The sequence below is a fragment of the Petaurus breviceps genome, unplaced genomic scaffold (genome assembly GCF_028583685.1).
Source record: "Petaurus breviceps papuanus isolate PSGF00001 unplaced genomic scaffold, PetGlider_PUasm1.0 90825, whole genome shotgun sequence".
Classification (NCBI taxonomy): Eukaryota; Metazoa; Chordata; class Mammalia; order Diprotodontia; family Petauridae; genus Petaurus; species Petaurus breviceps.
This window is the reverse complement of record NW_027187353.1, coordinates 3260320-3280466: the sequence shown is the minus strand read 5'-3', so window position 1 is coordinate 3280466 and position 20147 is coordinate 3260320. Positions and strand designations below refer to the sequence as shown.

The window sequence follows — 20147 nt, the reverse complement described above, 5'->3', positions numbered from 1 at the left end:
CTTCGACTATACCTTTTACTCTCACACAGCATTTTATTTTGTAATTTTCTAATGCACTTATGGGGACAGCTAGGTAGTGTAGCAGACAGAGCACTGGATTTGGAGTCAAGAAGACCTGAGTTTGATTCTACCTTCAGATACTTCCTAGGCAAGTCACTTAACTCTGCCTCATTTTCCTCAACTGTAAAATATGCTGGAGAAGGAAAGGGCAAACCACTCCAGCATCTTTGCCAAGAAAACCCCAAATGGAGTCACAAAGAGTTGGATACAACTGAAACAACTTAACAATTTAACTTAATCATATAATGTTATGTATCATAAGTATCTGTACCTACCCACAGGGCTAGATGTTCCAAGAACATAGGTACCATATGTTATCTAAACTTTACACCTTTCCTAGTACCTAGCACAGTACTCTGTACACAGCAGCAACTTAACGTTTGCTGAATGGAATATTACTACTCAGTAAAGACAATTCTGAGTATCATTTACTCTTCCCCTAAGGGACTGATGGAATCTATGTCAACCTTGAGAGACTGACCAATGGATAGCATGGGCTCTGCCCAAACTGTTTTAATGTGTGCCTGTTCTTCTGGCCTGTCCATACCACTACAGTCTACACTCCCCGAGGGCAGGGATCAAGGCCAGATTTGTGTATAGTCAGAGTAGGTGAATGCCTATTGAATGATGTGTGAAGGACTAGGAAAGGCCTCTTTTCCCTGTTGTGAAAATAGGGCATTATTCTCTACAAGTTCCTACTAGAAAAAAGAATCCTTCAATAACTCACGCCCTGGGCCTAAACAGCCTGAGAGAATTGGGAGGCTGAACTGGAAAGGGAAGGGAAGAGGACAAAGAAAGGATTGAAAAGGCAGGGGAGAAAGAGGGAGGTAAGAGGCAACAGAAACACATTTCAGTGGCTTTTCAGTTTTTTAGGTCACTCTTTCCCAAGGTTCATGGTAGCCCTCCTGAGAGGAGGTAAGTTCCTTGAAAGCAAGGTCTGGGTCTCTGTCTTTGTATTCTCCACAGCCTTCAACAGGGACTGGCACTCAGGAGCTGTACAATAAATGTTTGTTGACTGACTGACTGTGTGACCCTTATCTCCTCAATCAGTCTGTGAGCTTCCCAAATAAAAAGACTTATCTACTTTTCTGTCCCTAGTAGTTTAACCTGTAATGGGGAAGAATGCTAGTAAGGGCTTAAACTTAAGGATTCAATTCCACTCAACAAAGTATCTACTTAAGGAGAAAGAAAGGCCAAAGACCCCAGTGGAGAATTTAATCAGGTTGAGGAAGACAGTGTGATTATGCTGGTTAAGCAATGACTGCCTGACTGATTGACAGAAACCTAAAGACAGCCCTCAGGGGGTCCTTGTCACAAGTAGTGTCCTCAGAAATGTGGGAAGTGGGAAGAAAGGATGAGATCAAGAAGAGAGGATGCGAAGAACCGTATGTTCCAGTCAGAGAGGTGCCTTGTTCTTACCATCTCGACCCAAGTGCCACCCACTGGAATAAACTGTCCTGCCCGGACATACTCCTTGACCTGGGCATATAAGCTTGGGTAGTACCTCTTCACCCATTCATACTGCTGTGCCTAGGAATGGAGAATAAAGAAACTATATTAGCAGCTCTCTTGTAAAGACTTTTTGTCCCTCAGCCTTGGACAGCATAAGTCAGAGGGCAAAAATGTCAGCTTCAGCAAGAGGATGAATGAATCCATCATTCCTCCAGCTCTCTGTCCTGACTCAACATGGCTCAAATTGGACTTAAAGCCCTAGTTTAGGACAGGCCTCTTTTTATCCTTCCCTTCCAGATTGGAGTGAAGTTCTGGTTAAACAAGGATATCAGATTCCCACAAAATAGGCTAGGTAAATTCCCATTAAGTTACTCTTGGCACAGGAGTAGAGGTAGAAAACCTTTAAGATTTAGGCCCCAGGATTCAACCACTCTATGATTAGAAGCTCCCACTTTTGGCTCATGGAGGTCCTTGGAAACAAAAGCCCACATACCTTTCTCTATGCTGAAGCTTAAACCCAAAGAAGGGCACTAAAGGGCCATGAAAGCGGGAACTACAAGTATCTCCCTACTCTTACCTGAGAGCAGGCAAATGTGAACTGTGGGTTCTTCTCCATGAGTCGGATGACTGATGACCAACTACGAGCACATTTCCGGATTGTCTCCTTGAAGGGCCAGAGCCAAGCTAAGAGGGAAGAGAATGGACATTGTCCTAGAAACTCATAACCCTTTCTTCTCCAAATCTCAAAACAGAATGTCCAGCAAAGACTCAGACTACTCTGAATGCATTTAAACCCTACCTTCTTCCCCAGATACAGTGGCTTTACCTCACCTATAACAGAGACACACCAGTCAGTCATTTCCCCCTAGCTTGGGCTTCTTTAGGGACCTCAGCAATCCTCCTTGTATACAGAGATTTCTTTTCCCTCATTTTACCGTTATCCCATTTATTTTATTTAAATCTCGAATCCATCCACTCCACAAACCCCCAGAAATAGTATTAATTTCACCAAAGACAAGGAAACCAAAGCCCAGAGAGGCTGAGTGACTTGCCTCCAATCCTACAGTGAGTCAGTGGGAAAGGTGACATGCAGGTCTCCTGCCTCTAAGCCCAGCATTTTCTCTATTACATATATGGCCTCCTGGAAAAGCCACTGCACGCAGTTTCTGTCTTAAGGGAGAGCCCAAAAAAGTTGCCCCAAGCAGTAAGAATCAAGTTCTTAAAGGACACTCAGGAAAGGGTACTGAGTCATCAGCTCTGATATAGAGGCTGGAAGACGACTTGTTAGGTATATTGTGCGAGGATTCCTTCTGGATAAAAATTGGACTAGAAGGCTGTTGGTGGCCTTTTCAACTCTCAAATTCTGCAGTCTACGTCTCCTAGATCTCTCACCAAAAGCCAGCACCCATAAGTAGGAATGTTTTCTCTCCACTTGTTTCTGACAAAAATGATCCATCAGGTTCAGAAAGAATTTGGAAGGAAATTATGAGCTGAATTTTCAAGATAATAAAGGAATCTTTAGGCAGGTGGGTGGCACAGTGGATAGAGCACTGACCCTGGAGTCAGGAGGACCTGAGTTCAAATCCAGCCTCAGATACTAACTGTGTGACCCTGGGCAAGTCACTTAACTCTGATTGCCTCCCCCCACCCAAAAGATAATAAAGGAGTTTTCCTTTTACAGGAAAACAGAATCAAAACTGGTAATATAATAGATGCTAACATATTTTAATTTCTAATAGCTAAGGAACTCTAAACTTAATGTATATTTTTCTAAAGACAATATTTTTATATTTCATGGTACCATACAGAACACTACATTAAGAGTCAATAGACTGGGTTCTGGTATCCCCACTCCACCACTAATTCACTGGACTGGGTCAGTACTTAAGTTATTTACCTCAGGTGCTTCAACTACAAAATACACAAGACTATCTTATTAAACCAGGCCTGTACAACCTGTAGCCCGCCAAAGGATTTCAGGCGGCCCATGGAAAATGTATAGGAGACATCCTCTACCGAAATCCTTTGGCAGGCCATAAGTAGTCTGCAGGCTGCAGGTTATACAAGCCTGCATTAACAGCAGGGTACTAGACTAGACGATCTCTTAAGGGCATGTTCAGCTCTAAATTTTACGATTATGGGTGTATAATCTATGGACAAATTGGGACATTCTGTTGCTTTAGGTATTCCATTCAAGAAATCTCTTTACAAAATTTTACTCTGGTGTTATAACATCCTTCATAAAGTCCTAGTCTTGATTCCTTATTTTGGTGTAAAAGTGAAACTGGTTTCTTGAAAATCTATCCCACATGGTCCTGGCAAAAGACTAAACCTTGCTGCCTGAGGTCAGGCCTTGTTATGTACCAAGAAGTTTATCACCAGTAGTTTGGTCACTTTGAAACAAATTCTTTGACAATGGTGTAATGGTATGGGAATTTGAAGATCTTCCCTGCCCCTTAATAAGCCTAAGGGAATTTGAGGACCTTCCCTTATTTGAAAATATACTCTGCCCCCAATAGGCTAAATGTGGTCACATGGAGACTGTGGTGGGAGGAATTTGCTGAAGGGTGGAACAGAGCCCACAGGAAGCTGGGAGTTAGAGCCTGCTAGATGGTTGGGAGAAGAGTTTGTTTCCACGGGAGACAGACAGGCTTGTGAGTAAATACCAGTCAAATGTTGGTTTGTGGAAAGGCTGAAGGATGGTGTGGCTCTCTGCTACGTTGTGGTGAATTAACTTCTATGTTGCTATGACAGATTTGGTTTCCTGGTGCTGGGATTTGGTTTTCTGGTATCTGAATAAATGTTTTGCTTCTGTCTTCTACATGGAGAATCTGTTACATTTTATTTTGTGATTGAGCACTATGCACATATATTTATAGTGACCGTGGGTGCTGTGAATATTGCATTGACTCTACAAATAGTTATCCACGAAACAAAGAGAAATACAAAATGGCCCTCTGCAGTGAACGTGGCAAAAAAGCCAAAAGGGGGGAAGAAAGTACTAAGAATCACAGAGCTATAAATAAATATTAACTTTGATGTTGGAATTAATCCATATTGACCTTGACATGAAATCTGAAGAAAAGGAAATCGCAGCTAAACGGAAGGATAGTTCACAGGCTCTCTTTGGAGAGGCAAACAAAGGAGCTGGGAGAGTTGGTTTTATGGTGCAACCAAAGGCAACAAGAAGCATTACTTCATGGAACACTGCCATCTTGTATCATAACAGCTCATGTTATGTATCTGTAAAAAAACCACCATGAAACTGACTGCAGTTTATACGACATCTATAGTAGAGAATTAGACAGAGAACGTTTATGAAGAACTCAACAAGACCCTCTAAATTAAATCAAGGTATACTGTGATATTCACTGACTTTAGTGCAAAGGCAGGCACAGGGAAGAATGGTGGGAAAGCATATTAGGAAACATGGTTTATGAATAACAAAAGAGAGACAAAAGACTGGTAGACTACAAAGAAGGCTTACAATATACAGCTCTATGTGGAGAGAGGTAAAAAAAAAAAAGACAATCTGATTATATGTGAACAGGAAATGACTGGATACAGATGTGGAAATCATTTCCAAATCAGCTATCTGTGTACAATCACACTTCTGACTTCTTAAAGCAAAAATAATAATAATAAATTATAAACAAACATGTTTATATATTTATATTTGATCATTCTTTATTTGATCTTCACAACAAATCTGGGAAGTAGATGGTATTATGAAGTCCGTTTTACAGCTAAAGAAACTAAGGCTGAGACAGGCTAGTGAGGTTGCCCAGGGTCACCCAACTCAAAAGTGTCCAAAGAGGCAACTTCTAGGTTGCCTGATTCTGCCAGAAGGCAGTGTCCAGTTCCCATATATCTACCCCCAACAAAAACCTGACATTTATACCAGATAAAACAATCATACGAAAAAAAACACCATGAGAAACTACCGTGTTTCCCCGATAATAAGACACTGTCTTATTAAAATTTTTGGACAGAAAAACACCAGAGGGCTTATTTTCAGGGGAGGGCTTATTTTAATGAACATTGATAGCAATTTTAATAAACAGGTAAATGTGAACAAAAAAATGTACCTTTATTCAATAAGCAAATCACTGGGGAAGAACAGGATGACGCGCTCACTGCTGCAGCTCTGATTGGATGCAGCTCGGAGCGCGGCGTGCGTTTCACGGTGGGGGGGCACGGTGCATACAGAGGGTACCGTAATGTAGCGTGTAGCGCAGGGGATCACCTTCACTACAGTAGCAATCTCAATAGGGCTTATTTTCGGGGGAGGGCTTATTTTAGAGGAATCTTACACAGTAAGGGGAGGGCTTATTTTCGGGATAGGTCTTATTATCGGGGAAACACGGTACTTTCTCAATGCATCATATTGCAGTGAAATGCAATGACTTTTCACCCTAGAACTAAACTAACTAAAAAGCAAGCCAGAATCCCCAGACCACTGGAAAGAGAGCCAGCAGCCCAGGGTGCTCTAGTCTAAGGGGACAAGCTGCAGAGAAGATGGGCTAGAGAGAGAGAAGCAGTATGATTCTGTGCCTAGATGCAGTCAGCATGGAGAACTCCGAAGGGAGACCTAGGAAGGTCTGGCAATGGCAGAGACCAGCACAGTGCTACGGGGTAGTGTTCTACACAACTGGGCTTCCAAAGGTCATGACCACTCAGTCTGGAGATATCATGTCAGACCCTGAAGATGCAGCTTTCTGAACCTCAGAGATCCAGCACAACCTAACCCAGGTGGAGGTCTACACAGAAACCTAGGGTGTGACCACCCCACGGAAAAGCAAAGCACAGGGGAGAGCCTGGCCCTGCCACAAAGACTCAGTACAGGAACTAAAGCTAAAAAATTGAGTAAACCAAAGCGGGCACATAAAAAGAAGTAATTACCTCAAACAAATAAGGTATAAAAGGAAAAAGTGATACAAAAGAAGCTATTGGGGAAAAAGGTGAATAGTGCTGGAATGTTATTCTCATCAAGAATGGGTTAAAGAGAGGGCGGCTAGGTGGTGCAGTGAATAGAGTACTGGCCCTGGAGTCAGGAGGACCTGACACTTAACACTTACTAGCCATGTGACCTTGGGCAAATCACTTAGCCCCAACTGCCCTGCCTTCCCCCCTCCAAAAAGCTAAAAAAAAAAAAAAGAATGGGTTAAAGAGGGAACAATGTATATACCTAGAAAGGTATAAAAGTCTAAATTCAGAAAGAAATAAGAGGGCAAGAGGATAGGGAGGTGGGAGGGAATAAGGGAGAGATTCTTAGAAGAATGAGTAGGTTAAAGAATAGGAGGGCAAGGTAGCAGGAAGAAGTAGAGGAGTGAGGAGGGAGAAGATAAATAAAGAAGATAAATAAATAAATGAGAAGGATAGTGAGGAAAAAAACAGGAAGGAGAAAAATACACAAGTTATCATAGTTTTGAGTGTGAATGGGATGAATTTATCCATGAAACAGAAATGGATAGCAGATTAAATATTTGAATTAAACAATATGTTGCTTTCAGGAAACACAATAAAAATAAGAGCTACATAAAAAGATAAAATAAAGGATTGGAATAGAATTTATTATGTAAAAAAGCAAGAATAGAAATCATGATCTCATACAAAGTTAAGGCTAAAACAGACTTAATCTAAAGAAAAAAAATAGGGAAACTACACTGTCAGCAATATTATTCAAAATTGTTTTAAACCATTTAAAATAACTAGACAGCATAAAATACCTGAAAGTATACCTGCCAAAACAGACACAGGAATATACGAATATAAACATACAACACTTTCTATACAAATAAAGTCAGATCTAAGAAATTGAAATAATGTTTATTGTTCATGGGTAAAGTCTAATATAATTTAAAAAAACCTACAATTTTACCTAATTAACCTATTTATTTGAAGCCATTCCAATTAAGTTACTAAAAAATTATATGAGTTAGAAAAAGATAAATAGCAAAGATCATTTGGAAGAACAAAAGGTCATGAACTTCAAAGAAACCAGAGGAAAAAAATGAAAAGGAAGCAGATTCTGTAGTATCAGAACTTAAAGTATATTATAAAGTAAAAGCATTGTTAAAATGTAAAATGGATAATTTTGATTATTTTTCTTATATAAATAAAACCTATGCAACCAAGAATAGACGGAATGCAGAAAACTGGGGGGAAAAGCTTTCTTAGACAACCTCTCAGCCAGGACGTGACTGGGTTGGAATATTGCTCTGGTGTAGAAAATGATGAGCTGGTTGATTTAGAAAAATACGGGAAGACCTGGACTTAGGAAGGAAGATACTAAATACCTTCAGAGAAACAGATGTCAAATGAAAATAATGGGATGAATTTATGGTCTTATATATATGTGTGTGAGTGTATTTGTGTATATATGTGTATGTTTAATAGATGTATGTGTATATATATTTGTGCTTATTTGTAGCCTTCTTTAAGGCAGAGTGGGGGAAGGAAGTGGGAAAATAAAGTAACAAGTGCACAGCAGAGAACAAAAGAAAACTACAAGGAAGCAAAGTTGGGCAGCTTTGAAAACAATGTGTAGTATATATTATATAGGCTTTCTTAAAATGGACATTGGTTTCCTTATCTTCTCTTGTGTTCTTCTGTGTACATGGAATTTTTTTTCATTTTCTCATTTTTATTAAAGTTTAAAGGAAACTAAAATTTACAAAAAAAAAAAAAACAACAAATCATTGGATTCCTTAAAAATCATGATTTTTTAGAAGTGTGGACACTCCATTGAGGAATCCCAAATGAGAACTGCCCAGATCATGGCATGTGTCGCCGCTTCCCTGCTCAGCACCGTCCTCAGTCTTCACGCTCCCTCAGCCTCTCCATTTAGGGCTCCAGGACATTTGAACATGGTCCCTTTCTCGCTTCCTGGACTGCTGCGACAGCCTCCTCACTGGCTCCTTCACCCGCCATAAGTCTCTTCCCACTCCCATCTGTCTACCACACAGTTTCCAACAGGATCTCCCTAAACTCAGATCTGACCACATCACTCAACTACTCAGTAAACTCCAGTAGCTTCCTATGGCCATTCAGACAAGATACAAGTTCTTCTGCTTCTCTTTTAAAACTCTTTAGGACCTGGTCTCCTCTTACCTTGCTCCCTGACCCTACATTCACTGTACAGCTAGACTAGACTCTGTTTTCACCCACTGCATTCCATCTCCTGTGTTTTTGCCCTGGCCATCCCCTATACCTACTGTCCACAGCCTCTTTGTCAGGGCAGGGTGGCTTATGTCTACATCAGTCCTCTGGAATCATCATCATCATCATCATCATCTTCATCATAGATAGCATTTATCAAGCACCTACTATGTGCCAGGAATTGTTCCAAGGGCTTTACAAATATTGTCTCATTTGATCCTCATAACAAGCCTGGGAGGTAGATGCTATTATTACCCCCATTTTACAACTGAGGAAACTGAGGCAAACAGAGGTTAAGTGACTTGCCCAAGGTCACATAGCTAGTGTCTGAGGCAGGATTTGAACTTAGAAGTCTTCCTGCCTTCAGGTCTAGCACTCTGTCCACTGCACCACACAGCTTGTCGTTACTGTATAAATTGTCACAGTGTTGCTGTTAATATATAAATTGTTCTGCTCAATTTATTCTGCATCAATTCATACATGTCCTCCCAGATCTCTCTAAAACCATCCCCTGGTCATTTTTTTATAGGGTAATAACATTCCTTTTACATTACATTCATATACTATAATTTGTTCGGCCATTCTCCAATGGATGGACCCTACTCTCAGCTTTCTGTTCTTAAAACTACAAAAAGAGATGCTTACAGAAGTAAATGAACATAGCAGCCCAGCATGTGATAAACCCAAAGATCCCAATCATTGGAGCAAGAAGTCACCGTTTAACAAAAACGGCAGGGAAAACTAGAAAGCAGTCTGGCAGAAATTATACACAGACCATCATCTCACATCACATACCAAGATAAGCTCAAAATGGGCACGACTTAGACATAAAGAGTGATATCAGCAGAAAATTAGAGGATCATGGAAAAAAATTACCTGTCAAATCTAGGTAGGGGAAAAGTTCATGACCAAATAAGAGATGGAGAGGTTCATAAAAGGCAAAATGGAAAATTTTGATTACAAAGAATGAAAAAGGTTTTGCACAAATAAAACGAATGTAGCCAAAGCAGAAGGGTGGAAAACCGGGGGAAAGAAGAGGGGGATTTTTTAGTGAGTTTCTCTGATAAAGACCCTATTTCTCAAATATATAGAGAAGTGAGCCAAATTTATAAAAATAGGGGCCATTTCCCAATAGACAAATGGTCAGAGGATACGAATAGGAAGTTTTCAGAAGATGAAATCAATGCACCGTTGGTAGAACTGTGAACTTGTCCTGCGCCATTCTGGAGAACAATTTGGAACTATGCCCAAAAGACTACAAAACTGTGCACACCCTTTAACCTAGCAATACCACTACTAGATCTATACCCTAAGGAGATCAAAGGAAAAGGACCCATATGAAAAAAAATATTTATAGCAGCTCTCTGTGTGATGACAGGGATGCCCATTAACTGGGAGATAGCTAAACAAAGTTGTGGTTATGGTTGTGATAAAATATTATTGTGCTATATGAAATGATGAAGGGGATGGTTTCAGAAAAACTTTTATGGAAAGACTAATATGAACTGACACAAAGTGAAGGGAGCAGAACCAGGAAAACAATCTACAGAGTAAGAGCAATATGGTAAAGATAATCAACTGTGAACAATTCAGTAACTCTGATCGATACAACAAACTACCACAATGCCAAAGGATTCATAATATGAAATACTCTCTACCTCCAGATAAAGAACTGATGGACTTAAGAGTGCAGATTTCTATTTCTTGGAGGTTTTTTAGGGGGGTGAGGGGGAATATCGCTAATGAAGAAATATGTTTTGCATGACTTCATATGTTTTTTTTTCTTGCGTTCTTAATGAGGGAGGGGTCAAGGGAGGGAAAGAACCTGGAACTGAAAATAAATACATTAAAAAAAAAAGAGATGCTATAAATATTTTTCTTGTTTGATCTCTTTGAGATAAAAGCTAGTGGCAGTATAACTGGGTCAAACGGTATGCCCAATTTAATGACTTTCTGAATACAGTTGCACACCGCTTTTCAGAATGGACAGAAAAATTCATGACTCTACTATCCATGAGGGTGCCTATATAGCCCCTCAAACAACTGTCATTTTCCTTTTTTTGTCACCTTTGACAATCAGATGGGTGTGAAGTAGAAACTCAGAGCTGTTTTAATCTGAATTTCTCTAATTATTAGTGACTTGGAGCATTTTTTATATGCTGTTGATAGCTTGGATTGTTTTCTTTGACACAAACATGACTTTCTACATGAAGCCTTTCCTAATCCCCCCAATATACTGGCGTCCATGCCTCCCTAAACTACCTTTTATTTATTTTGTATTGATTATGCATCTATCTATATATGCATACATCATTTTCTTGGATAGAATGTAAGCTCCTTTCAGGCAGAGTCTATTTTACTTCTGTCTGTGTATGCTCAGAAATCTAGCACACTGCCTGTCACATAGAACATGCCTAATAACTGTTTGCTGACTGACGGATTAACATCCTATTATTTAATTACATTTCATGGTAGATTTTTAAAAAAAGAAAGTGCATAATTATTCTTGCTCATAAATAAAAATCAAATTTCTCACTTTTAGAAAGCCCAGTGGAGAAACAGGTGGTAAGCATGGACAGGCTACAACATATCACCAAAAAAGAATTGCCACAGAGAAATGGCAAAACACCAGAGAGGGAGGCTCCGCCCCCACTGGTGCCCACACAATGACAACCTAAATGACAGCATGCTCGATGGAAGCTGGGCTCTAGACACAGACAAGTCCCACAGAAGGAGAAAGCAGTGCCCTTGTGAGGCAGGGCTGACTGACAGCAAGGAGGTCACAGGTCTGCAGCAGAAACAGTATTGTTCCTTCAAGGCACTGGGGTTTGTTGTTAAACTGGGCTGTTTCTAATGCCCTCCATGGTGTGACTGGGTCCCCTTCCCTTCTCTGGCTGGCAGCACACTCTCCCTGGCAGTCAGGCAGCTCTCACCCTCTCCTGCACACATCTTGCTCACTCATTCTAACCCCAAAGTCTTCAGACTCGCTCCTTCCCAAACCTAAGCTATCCTGTTCTCTGTGTGTCCCCTTTAGCTCCTCAGCTCAGGGCCTTCACAGCACGAGGACTTCACAAACTCAGCTTTCCAGCACCTGTTACCTGCTCTGACATCCTATGCTGCCCTTTTTCTGAGCTGTACAATTAGTATTCAATTATAGACTAAGCTCCATGTGGATAGAAGTCAAAGATGCCATTCCTGTATTTGGGGAACACAGTTTTTAGGACAGATGTGATAAGTTTTCATTCATCTTTGAATCACCAAGAAGCCTTACATATAACAGGCTCGGGGGACATTGAATGGATGGATGAATCAAACACTTTGCATTCTGTTTCCCAAGGTCGGGAACCATCACTTCTACTCCTTTTAACCCACCCTTACTGATCCATTGGAAGCACTCAATATAAATACTGGCTAATAAGGCTTTTCCAAAATATTAACTGACATTTAGTATCCTTAAAGAAATAATGCAGCAACCCAAAATGAACATGCCCCATAACCAATCTCACTAGACACTTCTTTTGATACAGGCAGGGATACTGGAAGGCTGCAAACTTTGAAGCACTATAAAAATGCAAGTTGTTATTACTATTTTTGTTGTTGTTAGTTTCTAGTTACCAGGCCCCTAGGTTGGTGATGACTGTTCCCTGAGCTTTCTCCTGCATTCCTGCTGAGTTCAAGTACATAAAGCTCAAGTTTATATAGCAATATAGAAGTAGACTGATAAATGATTAGAGTTTGGGGAGGCAGAGAAGAGAGGTGATAAACAGGTATGCATATATTATTAACTTTAATTTGCATTATTAACACTTCTTAAGGCTAGATAATCAACGAAACAATAAATCAAGCCCTGCTTTGTAGCATTTTCTGATTTCTGAGGCAAAAATGCTCACAGTAAAAATTTAACAATCTCTCTAAAGACCCTTAGAGATGGTTCCAGCACATACACACCTTAGGGCAGGACTAAATAGAGTTCAAAGAATCACAGATTATTAGATTTGGAAGGGACTTCTAGAACACAAAATATAAATGTAAATGTGGAAGAGATCTCAAAATCACAGAATTTTAGAGTTGGAAAGAACTTCAGAAAATAGAACAGAGGATGTTAGGGATGGAAGGGACCCTAGGAATCACCTGGTTTTACCCCCTCATTTGGAAGATGAGGAAATGACATTTCAGGGAGGTAAAGTAATGTGACCAGGTCACATCTGGACTAAGTGGTAGAGCTGGTTCTAGGGCCCTGGTTTCCAGACTCCCAGTCCAGCTTCTTTATTCTGGCCTTGTCTCTCCCTCCCCATTTCCACCCCGCTCCACTAGTGCTCACAAGAGTTCTTCCTCTGCACATAGACCTTCCTCACCCTGCCCAGTCCCCATCATACCTGAGTCAATGTGGCAGTGCCCTATGGCATGGATAGTGTGCTGGCTGTCCCCATTGCGCTGGCGGAAGATACCCGATGCCAGGGAACGGGCTGTCGAAAAGGTACCAGGTTCAGTTGGTTCACACACGTTCACCATCTGGTTGACTGTGTAAAGGGCCTGGAAGCTCCGCTGGCTGCCCTCCCCAAGGCACTAGTTGGGGCAGGAGGGCAGAAGAGGGACACATAAGGCTTATACAACATAGCAGAGAAAGCTTTCTGGAGGGTCTGGCCTCCTTAGAAGATCTGTCTACAGACAAAACATTTTCTTCCTTATCTTCCTTGTTCTCCAATAGAAACATCTTTTAAAAAATAGCTTTCATTGTTGTCATTCCCCTATTCAAAACTGAAATTGTCTGCTCCTCACTCTGGCATTCAAAGCCATTTCAATGTGACTCTAGCCTCAGGGCCCACTGCTCCCCCAAACATGCCTCCTGTTTCCAGCCTGTTTGGATTTCCATACACCGAGCACACACCATGCTCATCTGTCTCGCCACCTTTGCTCAGGATGTTCCCCTTGCCTGATTTAATCCCAACCCATTGTGCTCCTCCTCCTCACTCTTCTTCTCCCATTCCCTTCATTCTTCTCTGCCTATCCAAGCTCTTCTGGGAAGCCTTCAACAACTATTCTGGCCCACACTTAACTCTCCCTTCTCTGAACTCTACAAACATGTAACCTAAATTAGAGTTTGGCCCAGCGTTATTCTCTCAGCCTCATTTTCTCCTGTAACAAGGGTGGACACACAGCAGTGCTCAGGATCTCTTTGTTTAATGATGGAAAAAGAAGTGACATAGGGGCTTTTAGCTACCTTGGCCATGCCCAGGAGGATTTCCATATCCATCATCAGTTCGTGAACATTCTGGTGGTACACTGCCATCTCAGCCCGGGTCACACTGAATCTCTTCTCACTGTCAGGTGGTGCAATCATGCTGCCTTTTCCAGCCCCAAAGACCCCATTGCAGGCAGTTTCTATATACAGTGTCAGGCTGCAGGAGGAGAAATTGTCAGAACTGTAAAAAGTAATTCAGGGGGAAAAGCACAGGATGGGACCCAGGACCCTGAAGATAAAAGGGAAATCATCCAACTGCTTTCTCTCACCCCCAGGGATACCTAATAAGTCAGAGCAAAGGGAAATAAAACAGCTCCAACATCAAATCACTATTGTTATATACAAGTATTATCTTGCTGTTACAAATGTTTTCTTTAAAGCCATGAGGCAGAATGGAGATGATCGGCTTCCAAGTCAGAAAAATCTGTATGATCCAAGACAAGCTGCTCAACCTCTTGGGCAATTCTCTGATTACAAATCAAAAAATATAAGGAGTGGCTGATCTTTACTGGTAGAGAAGTTTTCCTCATCAGGAGTTCCTAAACCAATGAAATCACAGATATAGACCTAATTAAGAGATTTTAAGGCTAAAAACTGACCACTAGCTACTGAAACTCCAGTAGGGGAGAAAAATAAGCAAACTCCTGTACTGTGCCCTGCTGAAAGTATATCCATGTATCTCTTTTGGTCAGGCCCTATGAATGGGTAGAGCACTGGGGAAGTCCAAAGCCAAAGAAAGGGGGTTAAAATTGCACTTAAGAAACTGCACAGTATTGCCAATTACCCCAAACTAGTAATTTGCCATAAAACCCCCTCTTTTTAAACACCAACTTTTTTCTGGTGATGTTAGACAGCAGCAAATCATAGAACAGAACAATTTCTGAAGAGTTTACACTACTGGGGACCTAAAAGGAAATGGTGGGTGAAAGTAGCATATTACCAAAAATGATGGGCATAGAAATTGGCATAAAAGATATCATCCAAGATTACATGACCAGAAAAGGAAGGAAGTCAGTCACATAATGAGAGGGAGGGTTGATGAAGAGAAAGTCCAAGTTTGGCACAAGAAGCTAGAGAATGTTAAAGGAAAGGAAGCAAAATTCTAGAAGTTGGGTAGATTCTTTATGGAAGATTTATGGGAGGACATGGACAGGAGTCAAACACATGAGCTGGCCTGGATAAATTGTGAACCATCTACCTGTAGAAAGAGCACACAGGAATGAAGTCACAGTTCCACTGAAGTCTGAGGTATCCACTGAAGTGGTTACTTAAATCACTGCTCAACCTCCCTCCAAAAAACCCTAGACCTTTTCTGTATTTTAATTCAATGCAGCAGAGACCTACCATGTAAAATACACTATGCTAGATGCTAAGACAAATAGATCATTTAGATAAGACTTGCTCTTTACCCCCAAGGAGCTTATATTCTAGTAAGCTAGTCAGTATTTCACAAATATGTTTGGGTTTCATTAGTTTCGTGTTTTAGACGAGGAATCAAGGTTCAAATATTTTCATGTGACCAAAACTGATGGCACTGCTTAAACAAATAGGTGGCCTTGAGAACAGAAATGTGCAGAGGCATAATTAGTGAGTTTTCTCGTCATTCTTCCTTACTGTGGACATCAGCACAGGGAGTGATATGTTCTATACATCTGTCTAAAACTCTAGTCCATTTCTCAGTTATCCAAGTTAATGATCATCCAGATGTCTGGACCAAAACAGGTATTTAATAGGTGCTTGTTCATCGTCTAACTGACTAAAGGGATGGCTGTGTGTGGCTTCCACATGGTATTCCAAATGTAATTCAACAGCTATTTGTGAAGAGCCTTCGATGCTCCTGGCCTCTGCCCCAGTGAATCTGCAATCTAGCAGGGGACTAAAACCTATAGGAATACTGAAAGTGAGAACAAGAAGAAACATAGAGGAGGCCAGAGAGGCCTGAGATACTGTAGCAAGCACTTGCAGCTATGGAAATCAGGGAGGCCCTGTTGAAGAGGTGGTACTTGGAAGGAAACTGTTTGGAGAGTCAGACAGATGGGGAAAGTGTTCAACTCAGGCTCAAGGGGTGATGTGTACACATGTAAAGTGGTGGGAAATGGTGGCACAGATTTGGTGAATAGCTAGTTGTCTAGTCTAGCAGTGCAGAGTAGCTGAAGATGAGCAGTATGAAATAAGCATGGAAACACTGACTGGAGCAAAGCCACAGAGGGCCTTGCATGTCCAGCAAAGCAATCTGAATTTTATTTTGTAGGTAGGGGGCAAAGGTTAGATCACCTAAGATTTCCAAAGACATTTTAATTTGGTTGGTATTGTTGTGCATGCAGATGGCTGCGTGTATGTTCATTTGTGCCCACGTGGTTTTATAACTTCAACTAGCTGGTATTCCATTCCTACCTGCAATGCCAAAGCCCAATTCCATCAGCTCTGCTGCTTTTGTGGGCTGATCCCTCAGGCACTCCCTCCCTCCCTCCAAGGGATTCGCACTCGCCTCCAGGGATCTCCTTCCTTCATCTGGTCAGTCAGGATGTAGCTGGTCTTCTCACCCAATTTGGTCAAACCCTGAGTGGGGAGGAGAGATCTGGTCCTGAGTCCCCTCGGCTGCCAGCTCAGGCAGATGATGGGGCAGGGCCCAGATGGGTGGGAGTCCTTTCGTCACCTAGGCCCCACGGGGGCATTCCAGACACCTTTTCTCCAGCTGTAGACCAACAGTTCTCAGGGATCAGGGACTGTGGCTAACAAGGTACCCGTGCACAGTCTCCTTAGCTACTTAACCTTCCCCTTGAGCAGCAAAATTCCATTTCTTTAAAAGTCAAAGTTTATCAGGAGGAAGCCAGCTGGCCTTTCTAAAGGGCGGTGTGACAGGAGGAACCCTGTCCCATGGATTTTGAGAGTTGAACTCTAGTCCCAAATCTGTTACTGGTTTTCTGTGAGACCCGGCAAGTCTCTTAACTGTTGGGTGCTAGTTTTTCTACCCATAAAATGAGAAAATTACTCTCAGGCCTATGTATCTCATGGGAAGGTTATGAGAATCAAATGGGATAACTCTTTAGGAGCAGCTTTGAGACTTCTGAAAAAGCAAAGGCCAAGAACTATGTTAACTGATCGAGATAACACAAAATTGTCTGTAGTCATTATTCCCCTGAGGAGTCGAGGCCATGAGACTAGAGAAGGAAAGCTGGTCTATAACTTCTAGCCAGTCAGAGGCAGGCCTGGGAACAGAACCCACAGCTCTGAGCCGCCCCATGTCCCAGCACTGAGGTCACTGAGTTTCCTGACTTCCCAGTCTGGGGAGGGCCAGTTTGAGCAATGGCATCTAAAAAGTGACCGCATTCCAGACTCATAAGAACCACAGGGCAAAAGAAATTCAGATCACTCACTCCCCATCAGGGAGGGGACTGGCAAGCCTTTTGGGCCTCCCAGTCCCCGTGTTCTTTGGAGACAGGAGCTTTAAACTGTCCTTTGGAGTATTCAGTTGTGGAAACAAGCCTAGGAAGGATTAACATCTGCTGTCTCACCTGGACTGGTTCCCCATTCCTCCACAACAGGCCTTCTCCATCACTCTCCCAGAGAAAGTGAATTTCATGATTCAACCAAGTTTTGGGGATAGACAGCTCCACTCGGAACCAGCAGGTCCACCATCTATAAGAGACACAAAGGGGAGGCCAGGGTAAGAGAGCACAGGGCCAAGGAACTTTGGCTTGGGAAACAGAAAGTTAATTTCAATTATACTGTTACTAGAAGCCTGCCTCTCTTCCAGGCACAATGAAACCAAGGCTACAGAGCATAGAGGAAAAGCCAGTAGACTTCACTCTCAAGGAGTTTACCATATCAGGTCAGCATGATCACTAAGGATTTACTGAGTGCATTCTAGGGCTGTGCTGGGTACCGTGAAGGAAAAATAAAAAAAGGCAAAGACAGTTCTCTTTCTAGAGTTGATAAGTAGAGAAGATTTACACAAAAAACAACTAGAAAACAGTCAAATGCTAAAGTGTGGAGCACATGATGAGGAAGACAAGGACCAGATCCTGTTTGACGAGTTTAGCTGAAGTAGCCCTAGAAGGCTTCTTGAGGGAGCTAAGACTTGAGGTGGGCCTTGGAGGGCTAAAGATTGGGAGAGGGAGCAGTGGGAAATGAAGGCACAGTGAGAGTTCAGGGGAAGGAAAAAAGTGACATCTTTATTTTCACTAACTTTTGCTTTCCTTTGTAATACACACACACATGCGCGCACACACACACGCACACACATGCATTTGAAAACAAGACTCCAAGAAGAGGTCCATGAACCTCATCAGACTGACAAAGGAGCGTAGCCAAACAAAAGAGAAAGAAAGATGAATCTGAGAGAAGAGTGTGAACAAAGGCTGATGTGGGAATAAGTGTGGTATCTGGGATTGTGTTGGATGCTATGAAGTATAAAAAAGGAATTTAAGAGACAGTTCCTGATCCTTGAACAATTGGTAGGACTTGGACAGGCAAACTGTCTGGGGTCATTACTGGACTGATAGAGCATCAGCTATAAAATAAGTTCACTTTAGTAAGTCTGTGCTCATTTTCTGAGCTTCCAATGTTATTACTGTGCAGCTTCTCTGGAAGTGGATTTAAAAATGTGCTAGAGGAGCAGCTAGGTGGTGCAGTGAATAGAGCACCAACCCTGGAGTCAAGAGGACCTGAGGTCAAATCCAGGCTCAGACAGCTGACACACTTACTAGCTGTGTGACCTTGGCCAAGTCACTTAACCCCAACTGCCCTGCCTTCCCCCATCCAAAAAAAAAAAAAGTGATATAGATGCAGCTGTGGCAGTCCCAGAGGCAGGAGAAGTATAGGATCACTAAGTCTGTAACACAAATCTGTGCTGAAGGGACAGAGATAAGAGAAAAGGAATCCTCCAACTCTTCGGCAGCTCTAATTCCCTGACAATAATCACACTGATCATGCACATCTAAAATAGCCCAGACTGAGAAGGGTCGCCTGCCCCAGCTGCTCCAGCTCCCCTACCCAAATCTAAGAGTCACCCCCCCACCCCTAGGAAGAAAAAAAAAAAGAGATTGAAGTTAACTCTGCCTTCTGATGGGGTGATCTGGCAGCTGAGTACAGCAGAGTCAGAGGCTCTGCTCCTTACTGTCTCTAGGACTTTGGCTACGTCCCATCTATGGGCCTCAGTTTCTTCATCCAAAAAAGGAAGGGGTTGCATGATTTCTAAAGCCCTTTCCAGTTCTAAGCCCTAAAGAGAAAGAAGGGGAGACGGTATCATACTCAAAAAAGGAGAGGAATAATCAGTCAGCATTTATTAGACACCTTCTATGTCAAGGCACTGTACTAAATGTCATTAGGAATACGACTCTACTAGGAAAGAAGCTGCCTGCTTAAGAGCTAAGACTGGAAAGGAAGGCAGGAGGCCTAGACTGTGGGACGTCCTGAATACCAGATGCAGGAGTGCAATGGAAATGATGAGGAATCTATGTCTATGAAGACTGGGATGTCCTGAATACCAGATGCAGGAGTTCAATGGAAGTGATGAGGAATCTATGTCTATGAAGACTGGGATGTCCTGAATACCAGATGCAGGAGTGCAATGGAAGTGATGAGGAATCTATGTCTATGAGTAATGGACCAGGTATCCAAGGGGAAAGTCTGGTAACAGGGTACAGAAAGGAGTGGATCTGGACTAATGAGATGGCTGACAAAGTTAAACAGTGAAGTTCAGCAGCCAGCCTTGTTTCTCATTCCCATACCCCCATAAAGGCCTTCACCCTTTCCATGGGCCATCATGTATACACATAGATTATTTAATTTCAATCATTTTGTAGTCATTCTTTATAGTTACATTATGGTTACATATAGTTACATAGTTCTTTAGAGTTACATAGTTACATTACATAATGTATATATATATATATATATATGTGTGTGTGTGTGTGTGTGTGTGTGTATATACACATATACACACACACACATACATTAGATATGCTATTTGTATTTATTCTTGTTAAATTTCTTTTTTGTTGGTCCCACACTATTGTTCTAGTCTATCAAAGCTCATTTCAAATTTGGATTCGACCTTCCAGTATATTACTGTGTCACTTGGGGGAGTCACTCTCCACTGGAGGGCCAGAGTTTTTCCCATCTATGAAATGGAAGCCATGGCCCTGGAAGGCCCACCCTAATCCAAAAGGTACCAGTCAGAGCTGAGTACAGTAGAGGACAGAATCCCCTGTCCTTCAAATGTTCTCAG

General features: G+C 41.9%; 1 protein-coding gene across 5 annotated transcripts in view; it reads right to left on the bottom strand.

The window, feature by feature from the left end:
* Positions 1–20147, bottom strand: part of MAN2C1 (mannosidase alpha class 2C member 1) — a 47303-nt gene that overhangs the window by 16257 nt on the left and 10899 nt on the right. For 3 of the 5 annotated variants that reach the window (XM_069071125.1, XM_069071123.1, XM_069071126.1), the window contains 6 exons: positions 17431–17554; positions 16404–16474; positions 13895–14072; positions 13050–13239; positions 2090–2196; positions 1480–1590 (listed from right to left, as the gene is read on the bottom strand). In XM_069071125.1, the coding sequence (XP_068927226.1) occupies positions 1480–1590; positions 2090–2196; positions 13050–13239; positions 13895–14072; positions 16404–16474; positions 17431–17554 (781 nt within the window). Of the gene's footprint in view, positions 1–1479; positions 1591–2089; positions 2197–13049; positions 13240–13894; positions 14073–16309; positions 16494–17430; positions 17555–20147 lie in introns of those variants that run through there. The other 2 variants (XM_069071128.1, XM_069071127.1) reach the window with 2 other exon arrangements.